Source organism: Abramis brama (assembly GCF_963993115.1).
Source record: "Abramis brama genome assembly, chromosome: 6".
Lineage (NCBI taxonomy): Eukaryota > Metazoa > Chordata > Actinopteri > Cypriniformes > Leuciscidae > Abramis > Abramis brama.
Genome location: NC_139968.1, coordinates 18,257,240 through 18,285,218, shown reverse-complemented (window position 1 = coordinate 18,285,218; position 27,979 = coordinate 18,257,240). Strand labels below are relative to the sequence as shown.

The window sequence follows — 27,979 nt, the reverse complement described above, 5'->3', positions numbered from 1 at the left end:
TTTAAAATAGACTTGTCAGCTCTGTAAGCATAGAAAACATGTCAATAGAGATGTTTAATATAAATATTAAAAGTTCTGTTATTTATGTATTATTGCTCCTAACTCATGGTCAGCATACATATAAATATGTCAGTGGTCACATTTGTAATCGGCAGGAATCCCAGAGCACAATTTCATGAAATGGCACAAAGTAAAGAAAGTTTAATAACTCATGCATTTCCTTACCCCCATATATATATATATATATATATATATATATATATATATATATATATATATATATATATTTACACACACACACACACACACACACACACACTTGATTATTTTCAGCTTTCTCTTTGGTCTTACAGGCTTTTTGCATTGTACACAAATGCTCACTTAGCTGGCATTAAATGAGTTAATGTCGTTTTCATACATGCATATAATGTTGCTTTTATCATTTATTTAGTTTTAATTGCAAGAATTCCCAAACAACGAAACTGACTTGGGAAAAAGTGTTTATTTTGATTTGCTCCATTTGTTTTTTATTAGTAGTACAGCTGATGCATCAGTGATGTTTTATTCTCCTTGTCACACACACTCAGGCAAATTCATCACTCCATCATTACAGGTTTGTTCTAGGAGGATACTGCCTATTAAATGTTTGCCCCTCTGACATGCAAAGCTGATTCTATCCCCATCTGGTGAGAATATCTTTTCCCGTGGACGCCATCGCAGCTCTATACCTCTTTTATCCATTTCCTCCACCGTCACTGAACAAGGCTCTGAAACAAACAACATCTCACTGTCACTGTAACAATATACATTCATTGATTCATCAGCACTACAAGACTACAAGATTACATCAAACTTACAAATAATAATAAACAAATACAGTAAGAAAAGCCTAACGCATCTTTGATGTATGGTTTAGTGTTCATACTTACTCAAACACTTAATATTCCCTCTCCATTCGCCATGTTCACAGGTCATGTATTTGGAGTAGGACTGACGCTGAACCAGTGTGTATTTATTAAAGCAGACGTATTCAACTCTCTCCTCTGAATTGTATTCAGATTTTGTCATTTCTGTTGTATCTGCAAATTCTACTTGTGGTGGTCGCTCACATTTCCCTGAGGGCAAAGACATTTTTTAGTTTGTTTTTAGATCACCAAGTAAATGTGGCATTAACACATCTCAATATAAGCCAGATGCCTTTTTTATGGCCTTAAACAACAGAACATGTTTTTAATGTAATGCACATTAAATTAATGAGAGAATATAAGGTAATTTTAATAAAATGCTTTCTGCTTTGAAGAGATCGTGGTTGGATTTTTTAATAAAATAAATATAATATAATATAATATAAACTAGCTCTAAATTAGCCATTCTGAAGAAAGTTTAAGTTGCATTTATCCATGCAAAACTCGTCGTCATGGAGCTAGTGCAAAGGTTGTTTTGGATGGTTGCTGATGAATTACATACCAAAGTTGAGCACAAACTTTAAAGGAGTAATTCTCTGCTGGCAAAATGACTCAATAAAACGTGGCTGTCTTTGTGGTAGAAAGGCACTTTTCTTTTGTTGAAATTGAAGCTACCTGATTAGAGAAAACGGGGCCACTGTCTTTCCTTTTGCCAAATAGGCATAGGTAAAGGTCAACACCCATAATGCACTGGGCATGTTGCCAACCAAGGCCACTCCCACCAGTATGCTCCTAATGGATAGACTTGATCAGAGTCAAATACAGCCTTGCTTTAGTAACTTATAGCAACTTCTTAGAACACAGCGACAGAAAATCTGAAAAACCTCCATGTCTGTAGCTTCCCTTTCAAACGGGATGACTATGAACACAGTGTTTAAGGACAAACGGAGGGGAAAAACTAAAAGAAACTGCTGTTCCATCAGTTCTGTCCAACTCCCTGAAGGAATACACTGTTGTGTAGAGAAATCTGTTTCCATAGTGATCCATTTTTACCATAATGCTGTTTAAAATGTAGACAACATACAAATTTCAGTGATAAACCTACTCTTATAATAACCGTTCTGTTAATAACCCTCTGTCGGTCCAACTGTTTGTGGGCAGGAATACAAAAATGCGGAAATACAATCTGATCTTTTCACAAAAGCCTTGGAGTTTTTATCGTCATCCAGCAGACTTTTGCTGATGAATAAAGTGGAATTTCTCTGTCCAGGTAAAACAGAGAAAGAGTAAACATTGTTCATTAACATATACTACAGACAATGTAACAATACAAAGTGGGCTGAAAATCGGCGAACCTACACTTTATAATGAGCAATAGTGCTGCTTACAAAAAACTCGACTAGTAAACCTGTGAACCTTACCTCTTACACATTTAGGAAATGGGACGTCCCATTCTCCAGTTGACAAGCAGGAGATTTTACTCCGTCCTTGTAATTTTGTTCCCTTCCCAACACATGAAAGAGTTATTGTGTGTCCAGGTCTGATTGAAACCTCAGGCCCCGGGTGTCCGTCTGATCTCATGTTTACAGGCAGGTTTGCGACACACATTGCCTCTAAAGAACATAAAGATGTGATAAATCAAGCATCCTCCATGTGAACAACAGATCTATCATTGATCTATCTTTGTCCAATCCAAGGCTTTTTCCATCTGTGTCCTTACCTTCACATTTAGGGAAAGGGCTGCTCCATTCTCCATTTGGCTGACAGGTGATTTCTCTCTGTCCTTTTAGTATCAGCCCTTGTCCATTGCATGAAAATATTAACTTGTGTCCATGTTTGGCGGGACCCTCAATATCAGGGGATCGCTCCATTTTTAAGTCTTCCACTGTTGTGTTTAGAAAACATGTTGCCTCTAGAGCAGTGTTCTTCAACCCTGCTCCTGAAGGACCCCCAACACTGCATGTTTTCTTTTTCTCCCTAATCAAACACACCTGATTCAATTCGTCAGCTCATTATCGCATGGGTTAATGAGCTGATGAGTTGAATCAGGTGTGTTTGATTAGGGAGAAAAAGAAAACATGTAGTGTTGGGGGTCCTTCAGGAGCAGGGTTGAAGAACACTGCTCTAGAGAAAGTAGACATCTGGGGCCTCATTTATAAACGTTGCGTACGCACAAAAGAAGGCGTACGCCGCTCTCTACGCAATAATTGGTATTTATAAAAAGCAAACTTGACGGGAAAATGTTCGGTCCTTCACGCAAACTCTGACCCAGGCGTACGCACAAAAACGGGTGAAATTGAGAAATGGCGACACCGTCGGCAGATGGAAGAAACACGTGAAAGTGTGTGAAAATGTGTGAAACTGTAGACCGTTGTGTAAAAGAAATGGCAATACTGCCTCTCATAAATAACATGAAGACTTCACAAAGCAAGTCTTACAATTAACAGCCTACACGAACACCCTTTTGGTCGATCTGCAGTGTAAAACAAACAAAATCAAACGAAGATTACAACAGAAATGCAAATTAACACATATTTGCAAAAAGAAAAGTGAAATATGTTCTGCAATAATATTGGCATGTTATGTCATCCAGTGCATCTTGCGCGTCAGTGTCCCCCTCCGCCTCAGTCACCACTCCACTTAAAGGGGACATATCATGCTAAATCCACTTTTTTAGCCCTTAAATACATTTTGTTGTATATTTGGAGTGTTTAGAAGTACAGAAAAGTTGAAATTATTCTCTTTAGGTGCTTCGTTGATATCTTTATATTCTGTTTTGGTCATATTTTTCAACCTGTTCCGATTTTTCTGTTCTCTATGACGTTTTTTGAACTATTACGTCACAGTATTTGCAGCGGAACTGCCAAATAAGGACATTGACTTCCAGCCCACCACTTCGAGCAATCCGCCATTTTTATTTCTCGCTGCAATTTTGTAGTCCAAGCTAAAGGATGCAGAAGTTACGAGAGGGTAAGTTAAAATGTTCGGTTGTTGGATGTAGTAACCCACACGCTTCATTACACCGTTTAATGTAGATGAACTGCTGCGCTTGTTACAGGACGCATGTTTAACTGAAAGAACGAGCAGAGAGAGAGACCCGGTCGCGCGCGCGCTCACTCTCTCTCTTCGGAGCCAGGCGAAAGTGTAAACAAGACTTCACCGTCTCCAAACTAGATGCTGTCTTGCCCTCTCTCCCTCGCACATATTAATCAAAATAAATCGACACGGTGGTAAAAGGTCGGAAGACCAAAGTTTCATGTGTAAATACAGTACACACCATTGCGATACATCCATATGAAGACGTTGTTCTGCAGGTTCGTCGTCTTCATTTTCATCTCGCTCCGGCTCCGACTCTGGCTCGAACATGTAAGGCTGGCTGGACAAGTCTTCCGTTGTTGACATTTTGTTAATAACGTGTGAATAAAAAGTTTCTGTGCCGCTAGATAATCGTATCTCTGCTGTCAAACTACAAAAATGGCCGAACGGGGTGGAGTTGAACCGAGTGTCACCTCTGCAACCTGGAGAGGGGGCGGGGTATGAAGTGTCTCAATTGTATTTAAAGAGACTGCAACAAAACAAGTTGCTCTCAGACGCACATCAGAAAAGGGGTAGAAAAGGGGCCTGTGGAGCTATAATAATGAGGAACTCAGACCCAAGCATTGCAGTTCCGCTTTATATAGACTACAAATGTATGATTTATATGTAAAAAGGAACGATTTAAAAGCATGATATGTCTCCTTTAATAGGGATTCCCCAATAATTGCCGCCAGTCTCTCGTCATCAAGAGGGGTCAGCTCCGGTGTCCCCTTTCCCCCACCCGCAGACACACGCTAGACGCTTTTTTGCATCGACTTTGATGTCCGACCATTTCTTTTTTATTTCGGCCACGGTCCGGGGTTGTGAGACTGTAGCATTAACGGTGTCTGCAACCTTTTGCCACTCAAGTGCCTTTTTGGCATTAGTAATGCCCACACTGTGCCCTCCAAACAACATTTTACTCCTCTTTTCCACCTCGCCAACGATAATTTCTACTTCACATTGAGTGAAGTTACGTTTCTTGGTTTTCCTCTCTGTGTTTTCCATGATTTCGCAATCGATGAATATTAACTTGTGGGCGTTTCACGGACTATTTATGGGCAACTATGGGCGTGACATGAAGCCGCAAAAGCTGCGCTACATTTAGAATTGATTGTGATTTATTAAGGGAAAACTGCGTAGGATGTGCGTGCGCACGGTTTTATAAATCCGAATATTTCAGTGCGTACGCACGTCCTATGTTTCATCCGTACGCCACTTCTGACGCAAATCCTACGCAAAGTTTTATAAATGAGGCCCCAGATCACATATTTATCCACAGAGAATAATTTATAAGTTATGTGGCCCAGTGTTTTTGGATTCACTATACTACTGATTTTCACTGTGTACTACTGAGTAGTGGTTTAGCATAACTAAATTTTTCAATCTGATGTCACCTGCATTTTTGTGTTTGTGTTTTAGTATAAGTAAATATAGGCCTAATGCAACCTTTACACTCTTAAAAATAAAGCTTCTTTATTGACATCTGGTTCCATGAAGAACCTTTAACAGTCTTTTCTTTATAGTGGAAAATGGTTTTTCAGATTTTTAAAATGATCTTCACACTAAGAAAAATGGGTACTTTTAAGAACTGTTCACTAAAAGGTCTTTTGGGGAACCAAAAATGGTTCTTCTGTGAAAACCCACTTTTGACTCTTTAGTTTTTCTGAAGAAAATTCAAGTGGTTTATCCATGCAAAACCCGCTGTCACATTGCTAGTGCGTAACTATGTTGCTTCCTGGTCCAAGTCAAGAGAGACTTACATGCCAATGAGTTACGTTCCAAAAAACGTGATGTAAAAGTACTGACAAGTAATTAAATGCTTTTACATAATGTGACCTTATCTCTTACACATTTAGGAAATGGGACAAGCAAGTGGTTTTACTCTGTCCTTGTAATTTCGATCCCTTCCCAACACATGAAAGAGTTATTGTGTGTCCAGGTCTGAATGAAATAATTTTAGAACCACATTTAGAACCGTGTCCAGGTTTAACTGGACCCTTGAGTTCAGGGAATCGCTCCATTATTAAGTCTTCCACTGTTGTTTTTAGAGGGAATGCTCACTGCAGTGTCCTTATCTGGACTTATCTATTTAAGAGAATATATGTCATATTTCTTAATATACAATATCAACTATCAGACCTACAGTTTTTTTTTTCAAAGGTGAAATTCATATTAGGCTAATTCACAAAATTAACTTTGCCCTACAACCACAATAGGCTATCTGGTACATTTCAATCGCACCGGCATCTAAATTTTTTTATATATATTTTTTACTTTTGCTGTGTAGTGTAGACTGAGGCTAGTTAGTTGTTAATTAACTTCACGCTAAGAGATAAAATAGGACAGCAAACAAAATCTTAAAGTATTTGCCAGTTTGGGACAGAGTTCATGTGTGCGTGTATTGAATGATAGATGTTTTAATGAATAAAGCATAAAATAATGCATTAATTGTTTTATATAAATTACAATATTTTTTCAACATTATAAAAAAAACGTTTCATTAGTTAAAACAAACCTTAAATATTTAAAGCATATATATTACTGTAGTATCTCTTCATACCTCCACATTTTGGATATGGGTTATCCCATTTTCCACTTGACAGGCATTCAATTGTGCGTTGGCCGTACATCTTCAAGTTCACATCTGTGCATCGAAAAACTAAGATATGTCCAGGTTTATAAGGTGAAACGGTACCTGGATGTCCAATTAAAATGTCAACATTGATGAGTTGTTCGCCCTCACATGTTACTTCTGTAGAAGAAGAAATACAATTCAATCAATATAAAAAGATAGATGTTATAGTTTTACTGGAATAAAGAGCAGTTTAATTGTATCTCATATAAACTAATGGCATGAAAAGGGGGGAAAATATATTCAAAAACATGCTTTTTTTGTACAACATAAAACATGCTATTTTTTGTATTGTGTTACCTTGAGCATTTGTTGAGACATCCACGATCGTTAATAGAAGAAAGAGAACTCTCTTAAAATATTTCATTTTAAGCTGTAAAACATGAAATATTGCTTAGTACAGATTCCAAGACTAATAAACAGTATCGACTGAACATGGAGTATTTCAAGAATTACACTTTCCTTATTTCCTATATATTTCTTTAGCATTAAACCTAAAATAGTATGGATGGAAAATTCTGATATTACCTGTTTTCCAAAAGATTTGTTCACGAACAGTCTTAAGACCAGTTGCCATATGAATCTTTGAAGTCTGTGTAATGTAGAAAAAGGCAATCTCCCCCTTCCTTCTGCCCATTCAAACAGGACTCAGCTCCACCCCCAATGATTAGGCTATATGAAAACTTAACAGTGTTCTTTTATTTAAGGGCGAAATCTGTAATTTTGCATTATTTGAGACAATAATATGACTAAATAGATGTACTGCACAATTCACGTTCCAATTAAACTATTGAGTTTGAATGCAAAAAGGCTCACAAAAATGAGCTTAAACAGCACAGAACTGTAACTTGGTCTATGTTTGTGCGTTAATATTAGCTGGAGTTTTGCAATTGAATCTATTTAATTCCATTTGTGACCAAAATTTTCGCTTTAGTTTGAAGAGTCTACATTTTGTTTAATGTATTTAAAATAGACTTGTCAGTTCTGTAAGCATAGAAAACATATCAATACAGATGTTTAATATAAATATTAAAAGTTCTGTTATTTATGTATTATTGCTCCTAACTCATGGTCAGAATATATTTGTAATTGAAAGGAATCCCAGAGCACAATTTCATTAAATGGAACAAAGTAGAGAAAGTTTAATAACTCATGCATTTCCTTACCCCCATATTTGCAAATACACATACTGTACATACCAAAACTCCGTTTATTCAGAAACAAGATGCAAGATGGCAGGTGAGTATCTGGTTGGAAGATATATGCTCTTACTGACATAATGCATAAAAGTTTTTATCTTGATGTGGTTGCAGAGGATGGCTGGCAGGTGAACCAGGAGACTGGAGATGAGAAGCAGACACAAGACTGGAACGTTCAGGTCTGGAACGTTCAGGTAAGTATCCAGGTAGGTTGTCGGGTATAGGTGTTGAGGTTAGAACAATGAGACCAGGCAAGAGTGAATTGAAGTGAGTGTGCTTTTACGTTGCAGTGATGATTGGATGCAGTGCTGATCAATAATCAGGTGATTGGGAGTGTGTGTAGGAATCTAGTGCTGAGAGTGTGGCTGACACCCATCTGTCAGCCATCTGCCATCTGAAATTTTCTTCTAGAATGATTATTTTTTATCAAGCTTGTATATTTAAGTTTAGTAATTTCACTTAAATGCCAATGAAAATTACCTATTAATTGTCATTTAAGTGAAATTACTGAACTTAAATATACAAGCTTGATAAAATTGACCATTCTGTAAATTTTCAGATGGCACTTAAAGGCTTTTGCACACACACACACACACACACACACACACACACACACACACACACACACACACACACACACACACACACACACACACACACACACACACACACACACACACACACATATGATTATTTTCAGCTTTCTCTTTGGTCTTACAGGCTTTTTGCATTGTACACAAATGCTCACTTAGCTGGCATTAAATGAGTTAAAGGAGAAGTTCACTTTTAAAATGAAAATTCTGTCATCATATAATCACCCTCATGTTGTTTCAAACCTGTATGAATTTCTTTCTTCTGCTGAACAGAAAGGAAGATATTTAGAAGAATGTCAGTAACCAGACAGTTTTTGGGTCCCATTGACTTCCATAGTATATATTTTTCCTACTATGGAAGTCAATGGGACCCAAAAACTGCCTGGTTACTGATATTCTTCTAAATATCTTCCTTTCTGTTCAGCAGAAGAAAGAAATTCATACAGGTTTGAAATAACATGAGGGTGAGTATATGATGACAGAATTTTCATTTTAAAAGTGAACTTCTCCTTTAATGTCGTTTTCATATAATGTTGCTTTTATCATTTATTTAGTTTTAATTGCAAGAATTCCCAAACAACGAAACTGACTTGGGAAAAAGTTTTTATTTTGATTTGCTCCATTTGTTTTTTATTAGTAGTACAGCTGATGCATCAGTGATGTTTTATTCTCCTTGTCACACACACTCAGGCAAATTCATCTCTCCATCAGTACAGTATTGTTCTAGGAGGATACTGCCTATTAAATGTTTGCCCCTCTGACATGCAAACTCGATTCTATCCGTATGTGGTGAGAATATCTTTTCCCGTGGACGCCATCGCAGCTCTATACCTCTTTTATCCATTTCCTCCACCGTCACTGAACAAGGCTCTGAAACAAACAACATCTCACTGTCACTGTTACAATATACATTCATTGATTCATCAGCACTACAAGACTACAAGATTACATCAAACTTACAAATAATAATAAACAAATACAGTAAGAAAAGCCTAACGTGTCTTTGATGTATGGTTTAGTGTTCATACTTACTCAAACACTTAATATTCCCTCTCCATTCGCCTTGTTCACAGGTCATGTATTTGGAGTAGGACTGACGCTGAACCAGTGTGTATTTATTAAAGCAGACGTATTCAACTCTCTCCCCTGAATTGTATTCAGATTTTGTCATTTCTGTTGTATCTGCAAATTCTACTTGTGGTGGTCGCTCACATTTCTCTGAGGGCAAAGACATTTTTTAGTTTGTTTTTAGATCACCAAGTAAATGTGGCATTAACACATCTCAATATAAGCCAGAGGCCTTTTTTATGGCCTTAAACAACAGAACATGTTTTTAATGTAATGCACATAAAAATTATGTGAGAATATAAAGTAATTTTAATAAAATGCTTGAAGAAAATAACTTTCTGCTTTGAAGAGATCGGGGTTGGATTTTTCAATATAATATAATATAGATCTAAATGAGACATTCTGAAGAAAGTTTAAGTTGCATTTATCCATTCAAAACTCGTCGTCATGGAGCTAGTGCAAAGGTTGTTTTGGATGGTTGCTGATGAATTACATACCAAAGCAACTTCTTAGAACACAGTGACAGAAAATCTGAAAAACCTCCATGTCTGTAGCTTCCCTTTCAAACTGGATGACTATGAACACAGTGTTTAAGGACAAATGGAGGGGAAAAGCTAAAAGAAACTGCTGTTCCATCAGTTCTGTCCAACTCCCTGAAGGAATACACTGTTGTGTAGAGAAATCTGTTTCCATAGTGAGCCATTTTTACCATAATGTTGTTTAAAATGTAGACAACCATACACATTTCTGTGATAAACCTACTCTTATAATAACCGTTCTGTTAATAACCCTCTGTCGATCCAACTGTTTGTGGGCGGGAATACAAGAATGAGGAAATACAATCTGATCTTTTCACAAAAGCCTTGGAGTTTTTATTGTCATCCAGCAGACTTTTGAATAAAAGTGATGAATAAAATGGAATTTCTCTGTCCAGGTAAAACAGAGAAAGAGTAAACATTGTTCATTTACATATACTACAGACAATGTAACAACACAAAGTGGGCTGAAAATCGGCGAACCTACACTTTAATATGAGCAATAGTGATGCTTACAAACACTCCTAAAAAAAACTTGACTAGTAAACATGTGAACCTTACCTCTTACACATTTAGGAAATGGCTCGTCCCATTCTCCAGTTGACAAGCAGGAGATTTTACTCCGTCCTTGTAATTTTGTTCCCTTCCCAACACATGAAAGAGTTATTGTGTGTCCAGGTCTGATTGAAACCTCAGGCCCCGGGCGTCCGTCTGATCTCATGTTTACAGTCAGGTCTGCGACACACATTACCTCTAAATAACACAAAGATTTGATAAATCAAGCATCCTCCATGTGAACAGATCTATCATTGATCTATCTTTGTCCAATCCAAGGCTTTTACATTCTGTGGCCTTACCTTCACATTTAGGGAAAGGGCTGCTCCATTGTCCATTTGACTGACAGGTGATTTCTCTCTGTCCTTTTAATATCAGCCCTTGTCCATTGCATGAAAACCTTAACTTGTGTCCATGTTTGACTGGACCCTCAATATCAGGCAATCGCTTTATTTTTAAGTCTTCCACTGCTGTGCTTAGAGAACACGTTGCCTCTAGAGAAAGCAGACATTTGATCACATATTTATCCACACAGAAGCTTTTATACCTTATGTGGCCGAGTGTTTTGGATTCACTATACTACTGATTTTCACTGTGTATACCGAGTAGTGGTTTAACATTACAATTACATTTTTGTTATACGGTATTGAGTTAAAGATGGAGTATAAGTTGTAAGACAAATCAGACACAATCATTTGTTATATTTAACAAATAATCTTTAAAACTCACTCTGGTATCTATGGTCCCATCCCCCCAACTAAGGCAAGACTTTCCTTCATTAATTTCTATATATAAATGAACATGCATCCCAGAACATTGTGTGAATGATTTACTGTCTTGTGTAGTGTCTTTTAATTATATATATATTTTTTTTGATACTGTGTATTTTATGATCGAACCAACGGTCAATGTAACCTCACCTATACTATGTTTGGTCTCTATAAATTGGTAGATCAAAATGATAATGTATATATGATAGGGCTGTAGTACTCGAGTCCGGTCTTGGACTCGAGTCCGGACTCGAGACCGCTTTTCTATGGTCTCGGACTCGCTGGTATTCGGACTCGGACTTGTCTCGGTCTCGGCCACTGGTCTTGCCAAATATGGCTTTTGGTCTCGACCGAGTCCAGGTGTCTTTATTATGTTCCCAGTAATCACACATACGTCGCCGCGATATTAAAACAAAATATTATTGGAGGGAAAGTGAAACACTGGCCACCTAATAACTATGGGCATTTTGGCTCTTTTTCGTGAGCCGGTTCGTTTCACTCAGCTCAATGAAAAGAGCCGGCTCTTTTGACTCATAAACGGCTCTATAAAAAATAAATGTTTAAATAAACTCGCTGAAAGTCCACCGCTAGTGCAACGTGAATATTCACATTTTTAATTGTCCATAACACCCCGAAAACTAGCCTGCTTGCCTTGCACATCTAATTAATGGGCAAAGTTTTCCGACTTTTTTTCTTACCTTTCTTTCTTTGCCTATTCCACGAGTGGTAGGCTAAAATATTATTTTTCGTCACGTCATCCGCCCGATCCGCGGTTTATCCGCATCTCTTGTGTGTGTGTGTGTGTGTGTGTGTCTGTGAGTTGGCTCGGCCCTCCCTCACTGTCACTGCAGTTTAATTGGTTGACATCGCGTGTATGATTGACAGGAACAGAATGTAAGGCTGATCAGACAGTCAAAACGAATGTGTGTGCTCCTTTAGGCCTATATAATTATTATTATTTTTTTGTTCTTTGAATTAGTCAATTATTTTAAATAAAATTAAAATTATTCATTATTTCATTATTACATGATTTAATTTCTATAGGCTAGCCTATATTTTTTTTTAGCAGACTGCTTTTTTTTTTTCCTGTCCTGGACTCGGTCTTGACTCGGACTCGAACCTTTTTGGACTCGGTCTTGACTCGGACTCGAACCTCTTTGGACTCGGTCTTGACTCGGACTCGACTAGTCCTGGTCTTGGACTTGTCTTGGACTCGACAAAGGTGGTCTTGACTACAGCCCTAGTATATGATATATTGATGTATATGATAACAAAATGTAAAATATATAATTTGGTTTGCACGATACAAGAAAATATTTATTACGCCTCGTTCTACATCCTGATCATCACGTTACACAAATTTAGCCGCTAATGCGTATGCGAACATGTCCGCGACATCGGGAGCTTGTAAAAGGAAAAAAAGAAAATGACTTGATGCAAAGAGAAGCCATGGGTTCTCAGCCCGTTATCACACACAAACATATATCACCAGCCACACCGAAAGTTTATCCACAGTGAAATCTTGGTAAGCTCTGACCCAGCAGAATGGCCAGTGCTCGAGACTAATTTTGCTTCAACACACCTGAGCAAAATATCTGAGACTTCTCTGCATCAGTTCGGAACAATTCATCAGTTTAACAAGGGAGCACTTCTACAGACGAATGACAAATGGAGAGGTTCTTCTGAGGGAATGGTTAGTGTATTCCCCATAAAATGGGTCTGTGTACTGCTACTATTGAAACAGCCTTTACTTCAGGATACAACAACCGGAAGAATATATTGAGTCGTTTATCAGAACACGAAGGGTCAGCGGAACATATCAATGCAGTGCTAGTTCATTCAACGCGCGTGACTGTTGATGCACGAATAGACTCTAGTTTTGCAAATGATGTTCTTGCATAATAAATACTGTATATTGGCGTAATATTATAAGGTGCATAATTGGCATGGTAAAATTTCCGCGGATTGCCTTTTTGTGGCGAGAACAAACAGCTCGCCTCACGAGAAATGGAAATTTTTTGGGATGTCTTGAGTTGATCAGCGAATTTTACCCCCTGTTGTCTGAACATCTTTCTAAGCATGGTTCTGGAAAACTATCTTTCTTCTACAACGTGTGATGAGTTTATTTGTGTCATGGCTGACACATTTTTACACATGATTTTGGTTGAAATCACAAGCGCAAAGTATTTCTACTTGATTGTAGATTCTACTCCAGACATCACTCACACTGACCAACTTGCTCTGATCATTCGCTATGTCCAACAGGACAGTGGTGAACCTCAAGAGCCATACTGCAGAAAACATTGCAAACAAGCTCATTTAGGCCATAAAAGAACATATCATTGAGTTGATGGATTGTCGAGACCAAAGTTATGACAATGCTAATAAAATGTCTGGCAGATATTCTGGACTTCAGGACAGAATTAAAGACGCAAATCCACTTGTAGAATATGTCCCATGCTCAGCCCATTCTCTGAATTTAGTTTGATCATATGCTGCCGAGTACTGCATTGAAGCAACATCGTTTTTTGTATTCGCTCAAATGCTGTAAAAAATAAATAAAATTCAGCCTCAACAAAACATTGGAAAAAATTCATGTCATATCATGTGAAGTGTGAAGGACGGACCCTTACTCTGAAAATCTTAACTGCCACTAGATGGTCTGCGAAAGCTGATGCGAGAGCTCTCAGAGTTGGATTTGGAGCAATCAAGGAAGCTTTGGAGAGTATCCATTACAATCACGAAAACCCCAAAAATGCAAATTTATGGATAACCTGGAAACCACCATTTTATCTGTTGTTTGGGACGAAGTGTTTAACCGGGTCAATGGAGTAAGCAAAGCACCTCAGCAGGTTGACCGAGACCTGTGCACTGTCTCAGTTTTGTACAATTCATTGATCGCTTTCATTGGTGAAGTCAGGGAAAAATGTGATACTTATGGGGCTGGTTGTGACAGACTGCTACAAATCAGATTTTCAAAAGAAAGAGGACAAAGAAATGGATGTTTGATGAGTCTCAAGCATCCTGTGAAGCCTATATATTGTCGCTGTCGGGCGGAAACCTCCTATGTCCAAATTTGGTCAATTTCATATTTTTTCACAAATCGATGCTATTGTTCAATCCCATGTGGGTCTGTTATTTATCTAAAGTGTTGAAAATGGCTTGATAGCAAATCTCTTAACTCCATTGGACACTTCAACTGTCTGAGAATCCTCGTAACTCCACCTCTTCTTCACCCCGTGGGAGCATTTTGTACAATGGACAGTATTTTGTCTTCTCAAGATTGAAAGTCTCAGCGATTAAGAAATCCTCGTTGAGCAACACGTAAAGCAAGCGTTAACTAGGATTTTATCTGTGTTAAACTATGATATCAATTATTGATGTATTTTAAATATCTACTTATTACTAGGCTTATTATTAGGCCTACTATAGGCTTATTATACATGTGCATTGACGTTTTAAAATTTATCTAATAAATACTTGAATTGAATTAAATGTTTTGGATACCACCATTAAATTATTGTTTTTATTATTATTATACTGACTTGAAGTTGGCATTGTGCATGTAAAATACCCCAAGTAGCAAGGTTAGTGGCGCCAAGTAAGCCTACCTTTGGATAACTCCATAGACAGTAAAAGAAATGGACACAGCGACCCCATTGGATTCAACGGAGACAAAGTGAAGCCAATTAGAAACTCTTACTTCCTGGGGGTCGAGCGTACTGCGCAGACTCAAACTGAGCTTGACGACGTAGATGTGACGTGAGCAACCCGTCTGTCTTCTAGTAGCTGTGCCAAGCGAAATCTAAATCATTCCCTTCCGAAACTTACAGAGACGGAGAGTGTGAGTAGGAGCTGTCCATGAGCTATGAGCAAGAGAAACGTTTGCTATGTATTCTGATTAATTATTTTGTCACTTTGCCTCCACGTCCCCCCGATTGCCCTCAAGCTTCTCCTCCTGTCCATACGGTAATTCTCTACTGTGTGACAGAGAGTCGCGTGGTTATGACGCAATCGTTAGCCTATTTTTACAAAAATTGCTTCTACGGGGCCATAACGGAAGCTACAAGGTAATGAAGCCTATTATACATTTTCGTGTGTCTTTAGAAATAAATAATGGACAAATGCAGTCTTTAAACGCCTCAGATGTGAAGTTATTCGCTGTCAAAATGACGCCAAAATGAATGGGAGTCAATGGGATGCTAACAGCAGGTGGGGGTCCGCTAGCCAATGGCGGCGCCCGGGGGTACCTTCAAAATAATAGAAAACCCTGCCCGCCTGGATAACTCTGTCTGTTTTTAGACAATAACAAGTGAAAATATTTAGGTTAGAGATAGAGACATTTGAGTAGGCCTGTTTTGTTAAAAATCGATAGCTATAATGCTTTGGTACAGAAGGAAGCCTGTGAGCCACGAAGGTAAGTTTGCGTGCAGATTAGGCTAATTTCCGCCTCATCGTTTTTTGTTTTGCATCACTTATAGCTCTTAAACCTTTGAAATAGAGTTTAGGAAGATGTATGTAACCACAGTCATTAGCTTTGGTTAACTATTGAAGCCTTTCCACTTGTCAAAAGGCTCAACGCGACCGCCGACTTTGTTTGCATGCAGATTCATTTCCGCCAATTAGACAGCCTAGTCAGTTTATCGTTTTTTTTTGGTAGTGAATCACTCATAGGTCTTAACCATTTAAAATAGAGTTTAGGAAGATGTATGTTACCACAATCATTAGCTTTGATTAGCTCTCTTGTCAAAAGGCTCAACGCAACCGCAGACTTTGATGAACACTACGGGCAGCAGCGACGTCTGTGTCTGTTCCATTCTTATCAATGACAGCGTAACCTTGTATATCCCTGCTCCAAAGTCATAAATCTTGTATCTCCGATTAAACATAATTTTGGGAAAATGTTGTGTTAATGTTGGTACACAACAGTATATGATAGCAATATAAGGTATGATACCAACTTTAACGATACAATGTCTAATGACTCAAAAAATATGCGTTTTTTTAATTTCCTGAAAAATAATGGTTTTGGAGATGTGAGGATATATATATATATATATATCCGAGGCGTTCCCTTTCTAGGGAACTTGCGCTGCATCGATTGATTCCCTTGATCCTCATATATGTGCCATGTGTACGTGTCATATTCTCATGTTTTTTTTTTGTCATGTGTTTCTCAGTTCTGTTTTCTTATTGGCTCTCTGTCCTAATTGTTCACACGTGTTCCTTGTTTGGTCATTAGTCTCTGTATAAATAGCCCTCATGTTTCATTGTTCCTTTGTCTAGCTTTGTTCAGTGTAACCTGCTGTTGGTGATTGTTTCGGTCAAGTCCGCTCATGGTCAAGTCCGCTCATAGTCCAGTCAATTCTATGTTTTGTATTTGCTTACTATGGATTAATTAAACTGCTCACGGGTTCATTACTACACTCGCCTCCAGTGGACTTGCATTAAAAAACGTCAGCTAACGTCACATGAAGTCAGACTGCATCTCTACCCGTGGGAAATCTAATTCATTTATGTGAATCTCTGAACCGATTTTTTTTTTTTATTCTTACGCTGTATTTTACCTAGCAATATACAAAATAATTTAATGAAATATAATAATGAAAGAATTGCACCAAAATATGAAATATTATAAAAGTGAATATATAATATGAACACATTAATATTAATTATACAACAAAATTATTTTTCAAAATAGTATTGTGAAATAAAATCATGTATAATTAAAATAATCACACCTGAAATCTTATAAAATAGAATGAGTAATATTATTAAATAATAATAAACATTAATTATACAAAATATTTTGTAGCAATATTCAAAATAGTATAAACCAAAAATTATATAAAAAGTCTTATTCATTTATAGATATGTACTATGTCTTTTGTTATATTAAATTTGAATATACCCTCTGTGGCCTTACCTACACATTTGGGAAATGGGCTGCTCCATTGCCCATTCGACAGGCAGGTGATTTCTTTCGGTCCTTGTAAAATCTGAGCATAACCAGCACATGAAAATGTCAACCTGTGTCCATATTTGATTAATTCATCATAATCAGGGAGTCCCTCCACTTTCATGTTTCCCTCTGTCTTGTCTGGGACACATGATACCTCTATAAAAGAAAAGAAAAAAAGTCTAGTTTCAGGACCTCAGATGGCAAAATCCATGCAGTAACCAATGCAGTTATATCAGGCTGCCCAGCCGCTTAAACAGGTCAAAATAATTTAGGATATTCAAAATATAATGACAACAATCTGATGTCACCTGCATTTTTGTGTGAAGTCAAAAAAGGAAAATATAGGCCTAATGCACTGTTTACATTCTTAAAAATAAAGGTTATTTAGTGACATGGTTCCATGAAGAACCTTTAACATCCATAGAACCTTTCCTTCACACAGGAAAGATTCTTTATAGTGGAAAATGGTTCTTCAGATTTTTTAAATGATCTTCACACTAAGAAAAAAAAGGGTTCTTTTAAGAACTGTTCACTGAAAGGTATTTTGGGGAACCAAAAATGGTTCTTCTATGAAAACCCACTTTTGATCCTTAATTTTTAAGTGTATGTGACTTTCAGTACCTTCACAGGCAGGTATTCGATTGTCCCATCCACCATCCCGACATGTTCTGGTGTCAAATCGACTCATCATCTGGTAGCTTGACAAACATAACCATAAGATTTTTTTTTCTTCTTTTTTTCAAATAGATCTGTCTAAATATAAACTTACATACTCACCCATCTCTGCAGATATACTTGATAGTTGTTCCAAAAACAAAGTTGCTACCACTCACAATAGTGTATTGACCATTTGGAATATCTTCAGGCAGCTCACAGCGTTTGACTGATTGTGAATAAGAAACAAAAGATACAGTTCAGAGTTCTGAGAAATCAGTTTTCGAAGTCCAAAGAAATTTCATGATAATAAGTTACTCTGATTATTTGAATGCATACAACTAGAGTTAAAGTATTTTTAGAGCAGTCCAATAATTTCTAAACATTGTGTGTGTGTCTTGTATACCTACGTGAACATTTTGCATCACGCAATTTAGTCCAATTATTATCCCTACATATGTAGGTGATTTTTTGTGGAGATGTATAGCCATGTTTGCAATTGTAGTCAAGTTTATCACCAACAGAGTAGTTGTCTTTCTTTGAGATTTGAGAAACTTCTGCATTCTCCTCCTCTGGGATCTCAGAGCAACCTGTTAAACAATTAGAAAATTACATCATTGCTGTCCTTTCTGTATGTTATTCATTTAAAATAGAAACGCCTTACCATTCTGTGTCGATGCATCAACACTAAAGCATATCCAAACACATAAAATAGCCAAAAATGGATCAAATTTTTCCCAATCCGTTAGTTTGTTCAGTCTAGGAGATGAAGAAACTACACGATCTTTAACTTAGTTAATATTTGCCAGTTCTGGGCAGGACTTTTGTGTGCTGAATGATGTTTATTTGGGATCATATATGTGAAAAAGATGTAATTTCTGTTTTGCCTAAATAACAACAATAATAATAATGAAACATATCTAGAAAAAAGGTCGCACCACAACAATTACTTGCACTTGTAATTTCGGGGGCATATGCGACCAGAATGGTCTCAAGTTTGACCCTTGTACATTTACATATACTACTGACATTGTAACATCAGCTGAAAATCATCAAATCTACACTTTAATATGAGCAATAGTGATGCTTACTGCTAATAAAACTCGACTAGTAAACATGCAAACCTTACCTCTTACACATTTAGGAAATGGGACGTTCCATTCTCCACTTGACAAGCAGGTGATTTTTTTCTGTCCTTGTAATTTTGTTTCCTTCCCAACACATGAAAGAGTTATTGTGTGTCCAGGTCTGATTGAAACCTCAGGCCCCGGGTGTCCGTCTGATCTCATGTTTACAGTCAGGTTTGCGACACACATTGCCTCTAAAGAACATAAAGATTTGATAAATCAAGCATCCTCCATGTGAACAACAGATCTATCATTGATTTATCTTTGTCCAATCTAAAGCTTTTACATTCTGTGATTCGAAAACGGAGTTGTACAATGAGCCTATTTCCAAAAAAAGACGAGTATAGAACCTTTCCTTCCCACAAAAGGTTCTTTATAGTGGAAAATGGTTCTTCAGATTTTTTAAATTATCCTCACACTAAAAAAGAAAAAGGGTTCTTTTAAGAACTGTTCACTGAAAGGTATTTTGGGGAACCAAAAATGGTTCTTCCATGAAAACCCACGTTTGATCCTTAATTTTTAAGTGTATGTGACTTTTTCAGTACCTTTACAGGCAGGTATTTGATTGTCCCAACCACCATCCCGACATGTTCTGGTGTCAAATCGACTCATCATCTGGTAGCTTGACAAACATATCCATAAGATTTTTTTATTTTTTTAAATAGATCTGTCTAAACTTACATACTCACCCATCTCTGCAGGTATACTTGATGGTTGTTCCAAAAACATAGTTGCTACCACTCACAATAGTGTATCGACCATTTGGAATATCTTCAGGCAGCTCACAGCGTTTGACTGATTGTGAATAAGAAACAAAAGATACAGTTCAGAGTTCTGAGAAATCAGTTTTCGAAGTCCAAAGAAATTACATGATATTAAGTTACTCTGATTATTTTGAATGCATACAACTAGAGTTAAAGTATTTTTAATTTCTAAATATTTTATATGTATCAATATATAGCCATACATGGTCAATGCATATATTGCAGTATATTGAAAAAATTCAATATACTGCAATATAATTTCTTAACATTGTGTGTGTGTCTTGTATACCTACGTGAACATTTTGCGCTATGCAATTTAATCCATTTATTAATACTACACATGTAGGTGATTTTTTGTGGAGATGTATAGCCATGGTTGCAATTGTAGTCAAGTTGATCACCATCAGAGTAGTTATCTTTCATTGAACTTTGAGAAACTTCTGCATTCTCCTCCTCTGGGATCTCAAAGCAACCTGTTAGACAATTAGAAAATGACATCATTGCTGTCCTTTCTGTATGTTATTCATTTAAAATAGAAATGCCTTACCATTCTGTGTCGATGCATTAACACTAAAGCATATCCAAACACATAAAATAGCAAAAAATTTATCTAATTTTCCCCAATCTGTTAGTTTGTTCAGTCTAGGAGATGAAGAAACTACACAGTCTTTAACTTAGTTAATATTTGCCAGTTCTGGGCAGGACTTTTGTGTGCTGAATGATGTTTATTTGGGATCATATACTGTATGTGAAAAATATGTAATTTCTGTTTTGCCTAAATAACAACAATAATAATAATGAAACATATCTAGAAAAAAGGTTGCACCACAACAGTTACTTGCACTTGTAATTTCGGGGGCATATGCGACCAGAATGGTCTCAAGTTTGAGCCTTGTACATTTACATTTACATACAGACATTGTAACATCAGCTGAGAATCATTGAATCTGCACTTTAATATGAGCAATAGTGATGCTTACTGCTAATAAAACTCGACTAGTAAACATGCAAACCTTACCTCTTACACATTTAGGAAATGGGACGTTCCATTCTCCACTTGACAAGCAGGTGATTTTTTTCTGTCCTTGTAATTTTGTTCCCTTCCCAACACATGAAAGAGTTATTGTGTGTCCAGGTCTGATTGAAACCTCAGGCCCCAGGTGTCCGTCCTCAGTGACGTCTGATCTCATGTATACAGTCAGGTTTGCGACACACATTGCCTCTAAAGAACATAAAGATTTGATAAATCAAGCATCCTCCATGTGAACAACAGATCTATCATTGATCTATCTTTGTCCAATCCAAAGCTTTTGTTGTCTGTGTCCTTACCTTCACATTTAGGGAAAGGGCTGCTCCATTCTCCATTTGGCTGACAGGTGATTTCTCTCTGTCCTTTTAATATCAGCCCTTGTCCATTGCATGAAAATATTAACTTGTGTCCATGTTTGACGGGACCCTCAATATCAGGGGATCGCTCTATTTTTAAGTCTTCCACTGTTGTGTTTAGAGGGCACATTGCCTCTAGAGAAAGCAGACACTTGATCACATATTTAGCATTTATACCTTATGTGGCCCAGTGTTTTGGATTCACTATACTACTGATTTTAACTGTGTACTACTGAGTAGTGGTTTAGCATAACAACTTACATTTTTGTTATATGGTATTGAGTTACAGATGGAATATATGTCTATCCCTAACAACTTTATGAAAAATTCAATAGGCAACTCAAATAAAATAACTATATTTGGCTCGAGAGCAGGTTCCTGACCAGACTGGAATTCCTATGTTTACACTAGTGCATTTTCGTTTTAAAACATAACTTTTGCTATGGTTACACCTACCGTCCACAGCACACTACTCCGGAGTTTTAGACCCTCGAAAACGGAGGCTGACCCCCTTCAGTCAAGTCCAAAGCAAGACACACGCAAGTGACGCAACCCATAGCGACGCGTTAGCAATGACGCCTCAGACTGACAAATATGTAAAAAATAAACGTGAATTTAGGCTACTTTAGTTTTGTACACATTGTCATGTTAATTACAATCAAATGCATTTTGTTTTATTAACCACAATATTATCATTGATATTTGTTTGAGAGGGGCATTTTTGATTAATTTAACCCCAGCATTTTCAAGTACGCGAGAATGACATCTTGATGACGAACCACTTGCTGATGCGACTGAACTAAAATCAACCAATCGTTGATGTAGTTCAGAAAGCGGATGCCCTGAAGACACAGTGGTGCCAGTGCTGCATCCAGGCATTTGATGAACATGTGGGGTGATAAAGCTAGACCTAATGGAAGAACCTGAGATTGGTAAGCTTCGCCCCCGAAAGCTAACCTCAGGAATGAACTTCCTGTGTTGTGGAAGGATGGATACCTAGAAGTATGCGTCCTTAAAGGGGGGGTGAAATGCTATTTCATGCATACTGAGTTTTTTACACTGTTAAAGAGTTGGATTCCCATGCTAAACATGGACAAAGTTTCAAAAATTAAATTGTACGTTTGAAGGAGTATTTCTGTGCCAAAAATACTCCTTTCGGTTTGTCACAAGTTTCAGAAAGTTTTTTTCGAGTAGGGGCATGTGTGACGTCAGATGGGGTGGAATTTCCTTATACGGGTCCTAAGGCACTTCTCCCGGAAGGGCGCGCGCGCACCCGTAGACCAGAGCAAGAGAGCGAGAAAGTGAAAGCAGTACGCCCATCAACGTTCCCTGCATTTCGACGATGATTGTTTTATAAACAAGGCCCAGTTCGCCTAATTCTTCGTTAATTCTTAGGATGGACCGTGAACCTTTATCGTTAATATAAAGGTTCACGGCCCATCCTAAGAATTGTGCGTTTTGGAACCGCAAGCGGTGAGTATAACTGCTTCGAAATGTCTGTGTGTTGTTAGCTATCGGCGCGTAAGCACAGCAAGTAAACAACATGATCACGTATAGTTAATGTATCTATGGAGCATGCGATGTATGGTGTGTGTGTGTTTAAATACATGTGTTTAGCTGGCCACTGTAGGTGTCTGTTTATTGAAATTGCTCGTGATTCTTTAGCTCCGCCCACACAGCACGCCTCCAGCCGCTCAGGTTTTTCCGGAAAGACTCGGTACAGCCTATCTTTCTTTTATAAATATAATAAAACTAAAGACTTTTTGGAGATTTGAAGGATGCGATACTACTCTATAGGTACTCAAGATTAACATGAGATTGACTGAAACTGAGTGTTTCACCCCCCCTTTAAGATCTATTGTAACAAACCAGTCCTCTGATCTGATCTGTGGTTCAATCCTTCTCAAGGTAAACATTTTGAACTTGAGCGGTTCAGATAATGCAGATCCAAAATCCTTCTTTGGAACGATAAAATATCTGCTGTAGAAACCGATTTCTCTGTCGGGGGCAGGTACATGTTCTCTGGCCCCTTTCCCAAACAAAGCTTTTACCTCCTGTTCCATAACCAGAGCCTGCTCGGGGCCCTCTATTGTGGGTAGGACCCAACATAGATCTGGGTGGGCGAGACTCAAATTGTAGACTAAACAATTTTTTTTTTGACTGTGTGCAGGACCCATCAAGATATACTGTATTTGGTAGTAGTTTCCACACTGCCAGAAAATCTACTAAGAGAGCCAGCCTCTCGAGCTGGTTTTGGTTTTGGCTGTTTTTTGAGCAACCACTTCGGTGCCCTAAAGCAGCGCACTGGCAGGGGACAACCCAACTGGTAGCTCTGAGAACCTCCTCAGAGGGGGCGAGCATCCCAGAGCTGCTACGTTTCCGGGCAGTCACTGATATATGGGCTCGCCAGAGACCGCTGCGCCCTGAAGGGGAAATGGGCACCGTATAATGAGGTGTTGACCACTCCCCCCCCCTGCAGGAAACTACCCTCAGAGGTCTGGCGCCTCTTTACCACAGCCTTCTTGGTGATAATGATCCATCTTACCCCTCGAAGGCTGCGGTTGAGAGCGCCTTCACGATCGCCCTTCTTTCTGGGGGGAACTCGGGTAGCAACGCTCTGTTTTTGTGCAGCACATGTGAGGAGCTGACTGCTCTCACTCAGCAGCCCCAGAGACTTGAGAGCAGTGGGGGAGATGCTTCTGGAACACCGCCGCCTGCTTGCTGGCCTCCTGAAACCTCTGTGTTGACAGCGTCAATGTTTAATTTGGCAACAGCGCTCCTCACAACCTCCACCAGCTCCTCACGGGCTGGAGAGTGAGGTGGCGAGTCCTCAACCTTTCCTGCCTGGATGCTTTCAACATCCAACTCCTTAGAGGTGGATACTTGAAGCACCGGTGCCTCACCCAGTGCGGAAGTAACTGCAAAGCGTGCTTCCGAACACTAAAGGTGCGCTCCATTCGACCGTAAGTGGACTGCGAAGTGGACTTCACAGGGTTTTTCGCCATATTAAGTAAGATTCCAATCCGAAGGGAACAAACATGTTCAGTTTGAAATGCACCGCAAACGGTGTAGGAAATAAGGGAACAACGATACATTCGCAGGAAGTGGAGAGCGAAAATCAACCAACTGGCATTGTGTACCGCATCACCAGTCTGAACCATAGAGCAGAGCCGTTGGAAGAGATTTTAAATTAAAATTGAGTTTACGTATGCATTTGAGTATTCATGAATATTGTTATTATTAAACAAACTAGAGTATTTATGAATGGTTGGGGTGATGAATGTTACATTTCCATAGTCTATTGTATGAATATCTACACAAATGAAAAGTGTTGAGAAGCAGCCGAGGCGCAGTCATTTTTTTTTTCAATTCTACTTTATTTACCTCAGGAATGTTTGCTAATGCTATGCAGCTGCGGGTGGGAAAGAAAACGTACGAGATGAGACCTCTACAATTATTAAGACCATATTAAGAGCACATTTATATATAGATAACCAAAAATTATTTTCATATTAAATGACAGTACAGTACAGCTTATGTAAGTAGTCTAATAAACTAATACAATGTTTTGATTTTTATTTATTAGATAGGTTACATGTTTTGTATATATAGGCCTTTTAATATGATTTTAAATTTGAAAGTAAAGTAAATTACAATATTTATTTAAGTTATATCATAATCTGTGCAACCCCGTTGTTGCCTTTCTTTGATGATGTTGCAGAGCATTCCAAATGAGCAATTATTGTCAGTGAAGTCCACTTCAACTGATGTACCGTGTTCAAGGAGTAGGGAGCAGTGAACACTGCGTAGGGACCCTGTCGAATGGAACGCACCTTAAGAGAAGGCACTGGATCTAGCAGGTGAGGGCAGAGATAAGGCCAGGTCCGTCTCTCACCTCTCTGTTAGATCCATCCATCTGTTAGATTAGATCTCACAGTCTAAACAGCTGTTTGCTTGCCATACTATATATATATATATATATATATATATATATATATATATATATATAGTATGGCAAGCAAACAGCAGTTTAGACTGTGAGATCTAATCTAACAGATGGATGGATCTAGTTCAGATGCAAAAGCCTCTAGGTGCCATCTCAAATTTTCTTCTAGAATGATAATTTTTTATCAAGCTTGTATATTTAAGTTCAATAATTTCACTTAAATGGCAATGCAAATGATCTATTAATTGTCATTTAAGTGAAATTACTTAAATATATAAGCTTTATAAAAATTTCAGATGGCACTTAGAGGCTTTTGCATCTGAACTTTTCATATACTGTATATATATAGACAGACAACACATATAGCGCCTACTGAAGGTAGAAGCTAGCATTGCACTGTTTGGGCATGCTTTATAGTTTCCTGGTTTGTGACGTCACCCGCCTATGAAATCTTGTCACACCATTGGACTGATTTCACACGTGCTTCACGACGCAAACACGCAGAGCGTTCCCACTGCGTCAAATGAAAGGGAACTTCTTGCTGTCACGAAAGTATTTTGAAAAATGTCAGCATGATGTAACATGAAGTCTGACAGCATCTCTACCATTGGCAAATGTAATTCATTTATATGAATCTGTAAACCAATTTTATTTTAATTCCTACACTGTATTTTACCTAGCAATATACAAAATAATTTTATAAAATAAACTATATAATAATGAAAGAAACGCCCCAAAATATGAAATAATATTATAAAAGAGAATATATAATATCAACCCATTAATATTAACTATACAACATGTTATTTTGTAGCAAAATGCATTATGTTATAAAGAAATGATGATATATCAATTACATTTCATAAATAGATTATCAAATAAATGATAATGAGATATAAAATAAGCACCAAAGCATTTATATCAGGCCGCCCAGCCACTTAAAAAGTTAAAAATAAAAGGTTCTTCATATTGGAATTTGGTTCTTTAGAATTTTAAAATGATCTTCACACTAAGAAAAAAAGGGTTATTTTAAGAACTGTTCAATGAAAGGTTCTTTGGGGAACCAAAAATGATTCTTCTGTGAAAACCAACTTTTGGACCCTTCATTTTCAAGTGTATAGGTGACTTTTTCAGTACCGCCACGTGCAGTCCAATCCAATGAAATTACGTGATAATAAGTTACTCTAATTACGTTTAATGCATACAACTAGATTTAAAATTATTTTTAGAGCAGACCACTGATTTCTAAACTTTGTTTGTGTGTGTCTTGTATACCTACGTGAACATTTTCCATCATGTAATTTAGTCCAATTACTATCCCTACACATGTAGGTGATTTTTAGTGGAGATGCATAGCCATGTTTGCAATTGTAGTCAAGTTGATCACCATCAGAGTAGTTGTCTTTCTTTGAGATTTGAGAAACTTCTGCATTCTCCTCCTCTGGGATCTCAAAGCAACCTGTTAGACAATTAGAAAATGACATCATTGCTGTCCTTTCTGTATGTTATTCATTTAAAATAGAAATGCCTTACCATTCTGTGTCGATGCATCAACACTAAAGCATATCCAAACACATAAAATAGCAAAACTTGATCTCATTTTCTCCAATCTGTTAGTTTGTTCACTCTAGGAGATGAAGAAACTCACCAAACAAGGTCTTTAACTTAGTTAATATTTGCCAGTTCTGGGCAGGACTGTTCATATAGGGTTATTTATATGTGAAAAAGATGTTGTGTCTATTTTGTCCAAATAACAACAACAACAACAATAATAATAATAATGAATCAGATAATGAGATTTAAAAGTCTGAGCGCACATGATAATGGACCCATTTTACATTTTTCTGTTTATTTTTAAATTCATAGTAATAAATTCAAGTAAATCATCAGCAATTATCAACAATGAGTGAAAAGCGAATAAAACCCCCCCAGAAAATAGAAGAGAACAGAAGAAAATACACAATTTATTCAGCATTGCAAACCTATGAATCTTAAACATTTCATAGCTTTTGTCATTATTTTTAATTTTTTTCTCAATATATATAGGTTATTATTATATATATTTTTTAGAAATTACAGTTTGAATTTATTTATACAATGTAAAAAAAGAAATCAAAGTCTGAGATCAAAAAAAAAAAAAAAAAAAAAAAAAAAACTTTATTCGCAATAACCACTTGAGGGAGTTGTGTAATTTCTCTCTCCTGCGTGTGATGTACTCTAGCATCAAAACATTGACAAATGTGAGCTTAGGACCCTTGGAACTGTTGTGGTAAAAAAACACGTTTTACATGCTTTGAAAATTGAACCACGTTGCAAAGCAAATACTCTGTGCAAACATGAAGTGCTCTTTGTATGGGAAGATCAAATACAGATATCCCGGAATTGATGTTTTTGAAGGTTGATGAAGCAAGTCTTCTGCGATTTCACAATGTATTGATATCTGACCTCTTCTGAGCAAATCGTGTGAGGCTGATTATTTAAAATTAGTATGATTAAATTACACATTTTCTCTCCTGTTTGTCTGTCACCAGAGCTGCCCTTTTTATGTTACATACTTATGTTATTGTACATTTATATGTACATTTTTATGTTATGTATGTAGAGCAGGTAGAAAGTTAGATAATGCATGTGGATTGGATATCAATTTATTTAGATGAGGGGTTTTCAAGCTTGTTGATGCCAAAGACCATCAAATACAAAGATGCCCTTGCAAGGGACTTCCTTTCTGAACTATAAAGACTACTATATTACTGAGCATTTGTTTTCCACTTGTGCAGATTTTTTTTTTTTTAAATGTTACTTAC

At 37.4% G+C, this 27,979-nt stretch overlaps 1 protein-coding gene and 1 long non-coding RNA gene across 4 annotated transcripts; both read right to left on the bottom strand.

Moving 5' to 3' along the window:
• Positions 1–483: 483 nt before the first annotated feature.
• Positions 484–26,873, bottom strand: LOC311085001 (complement factor H-related protein 5-like). Of its 3 annotated transcripts, none has more exons than XM_084117377.1 (16): positions 26,709–26,873; positions 26,455–26,634; positions 21,173–21,364; positions 20,862–21,065; positions 20,137–20,316; positions 19,769–19,874; positions 19,625–19,701; positions 19,082–19,273; positions 18,363–18,542; positions 18,076–18,181; positions 17,920–17,996; positions 17,263–17,454; positions 10,869–11,060; positions 10,573–10,764; positions 930–1,115; positions 484–767 (listed from the first exon to the last, which is right to left on the bottom strand). In XM_084117377.1, the coding sequence occupies exons 1-16, from the start codon at positions 26,773–26,775 to the stop codon at positions 574–576; spliced, it is 2,517 nt and encodes an 838-aa protein (XP_083973503.1). In that variant the 5' UTR covers positions 26,776–26,873; the 3' UTR covers positions 484–573. The 3 variants fall into 3 exon arrangements, with proteins under 3 accessions (XP_083973503.1, XP_083973502.1, XP_083973504.1); XM_084117376.1 differs by lacking the exons at positions 484–767; positions 930–1,115 and adding exons at positions 8,994–9,277; positions 9,440–9,625; XM_084117378.1 differs by lacking the exons at positions 484–767; positions 930–1,115 and adding exons at positions 8,994–9,277; positions 9,440–9,625 and having other exon boundaries at positions 26,563–26,634; positions 26,709–26,868.
• LOC311085013 lies at positions 6,003–7,276 on the bottom strand. Its single transcript, XR_014606698.1, has 4 exons — positions 7,144–7,276; positions 6,916–6,988; positions 6,544–6,735; positions 6,003–6,018 (listed from the first exon to the last, which is right to left on the bottom strand). It is a non-coding gene; the product is annotated as an uncharacterized lncRNA (long non-coding RNA).
• Positions 26,874–27,979: the final 1,106 nt, after the last annotated feature.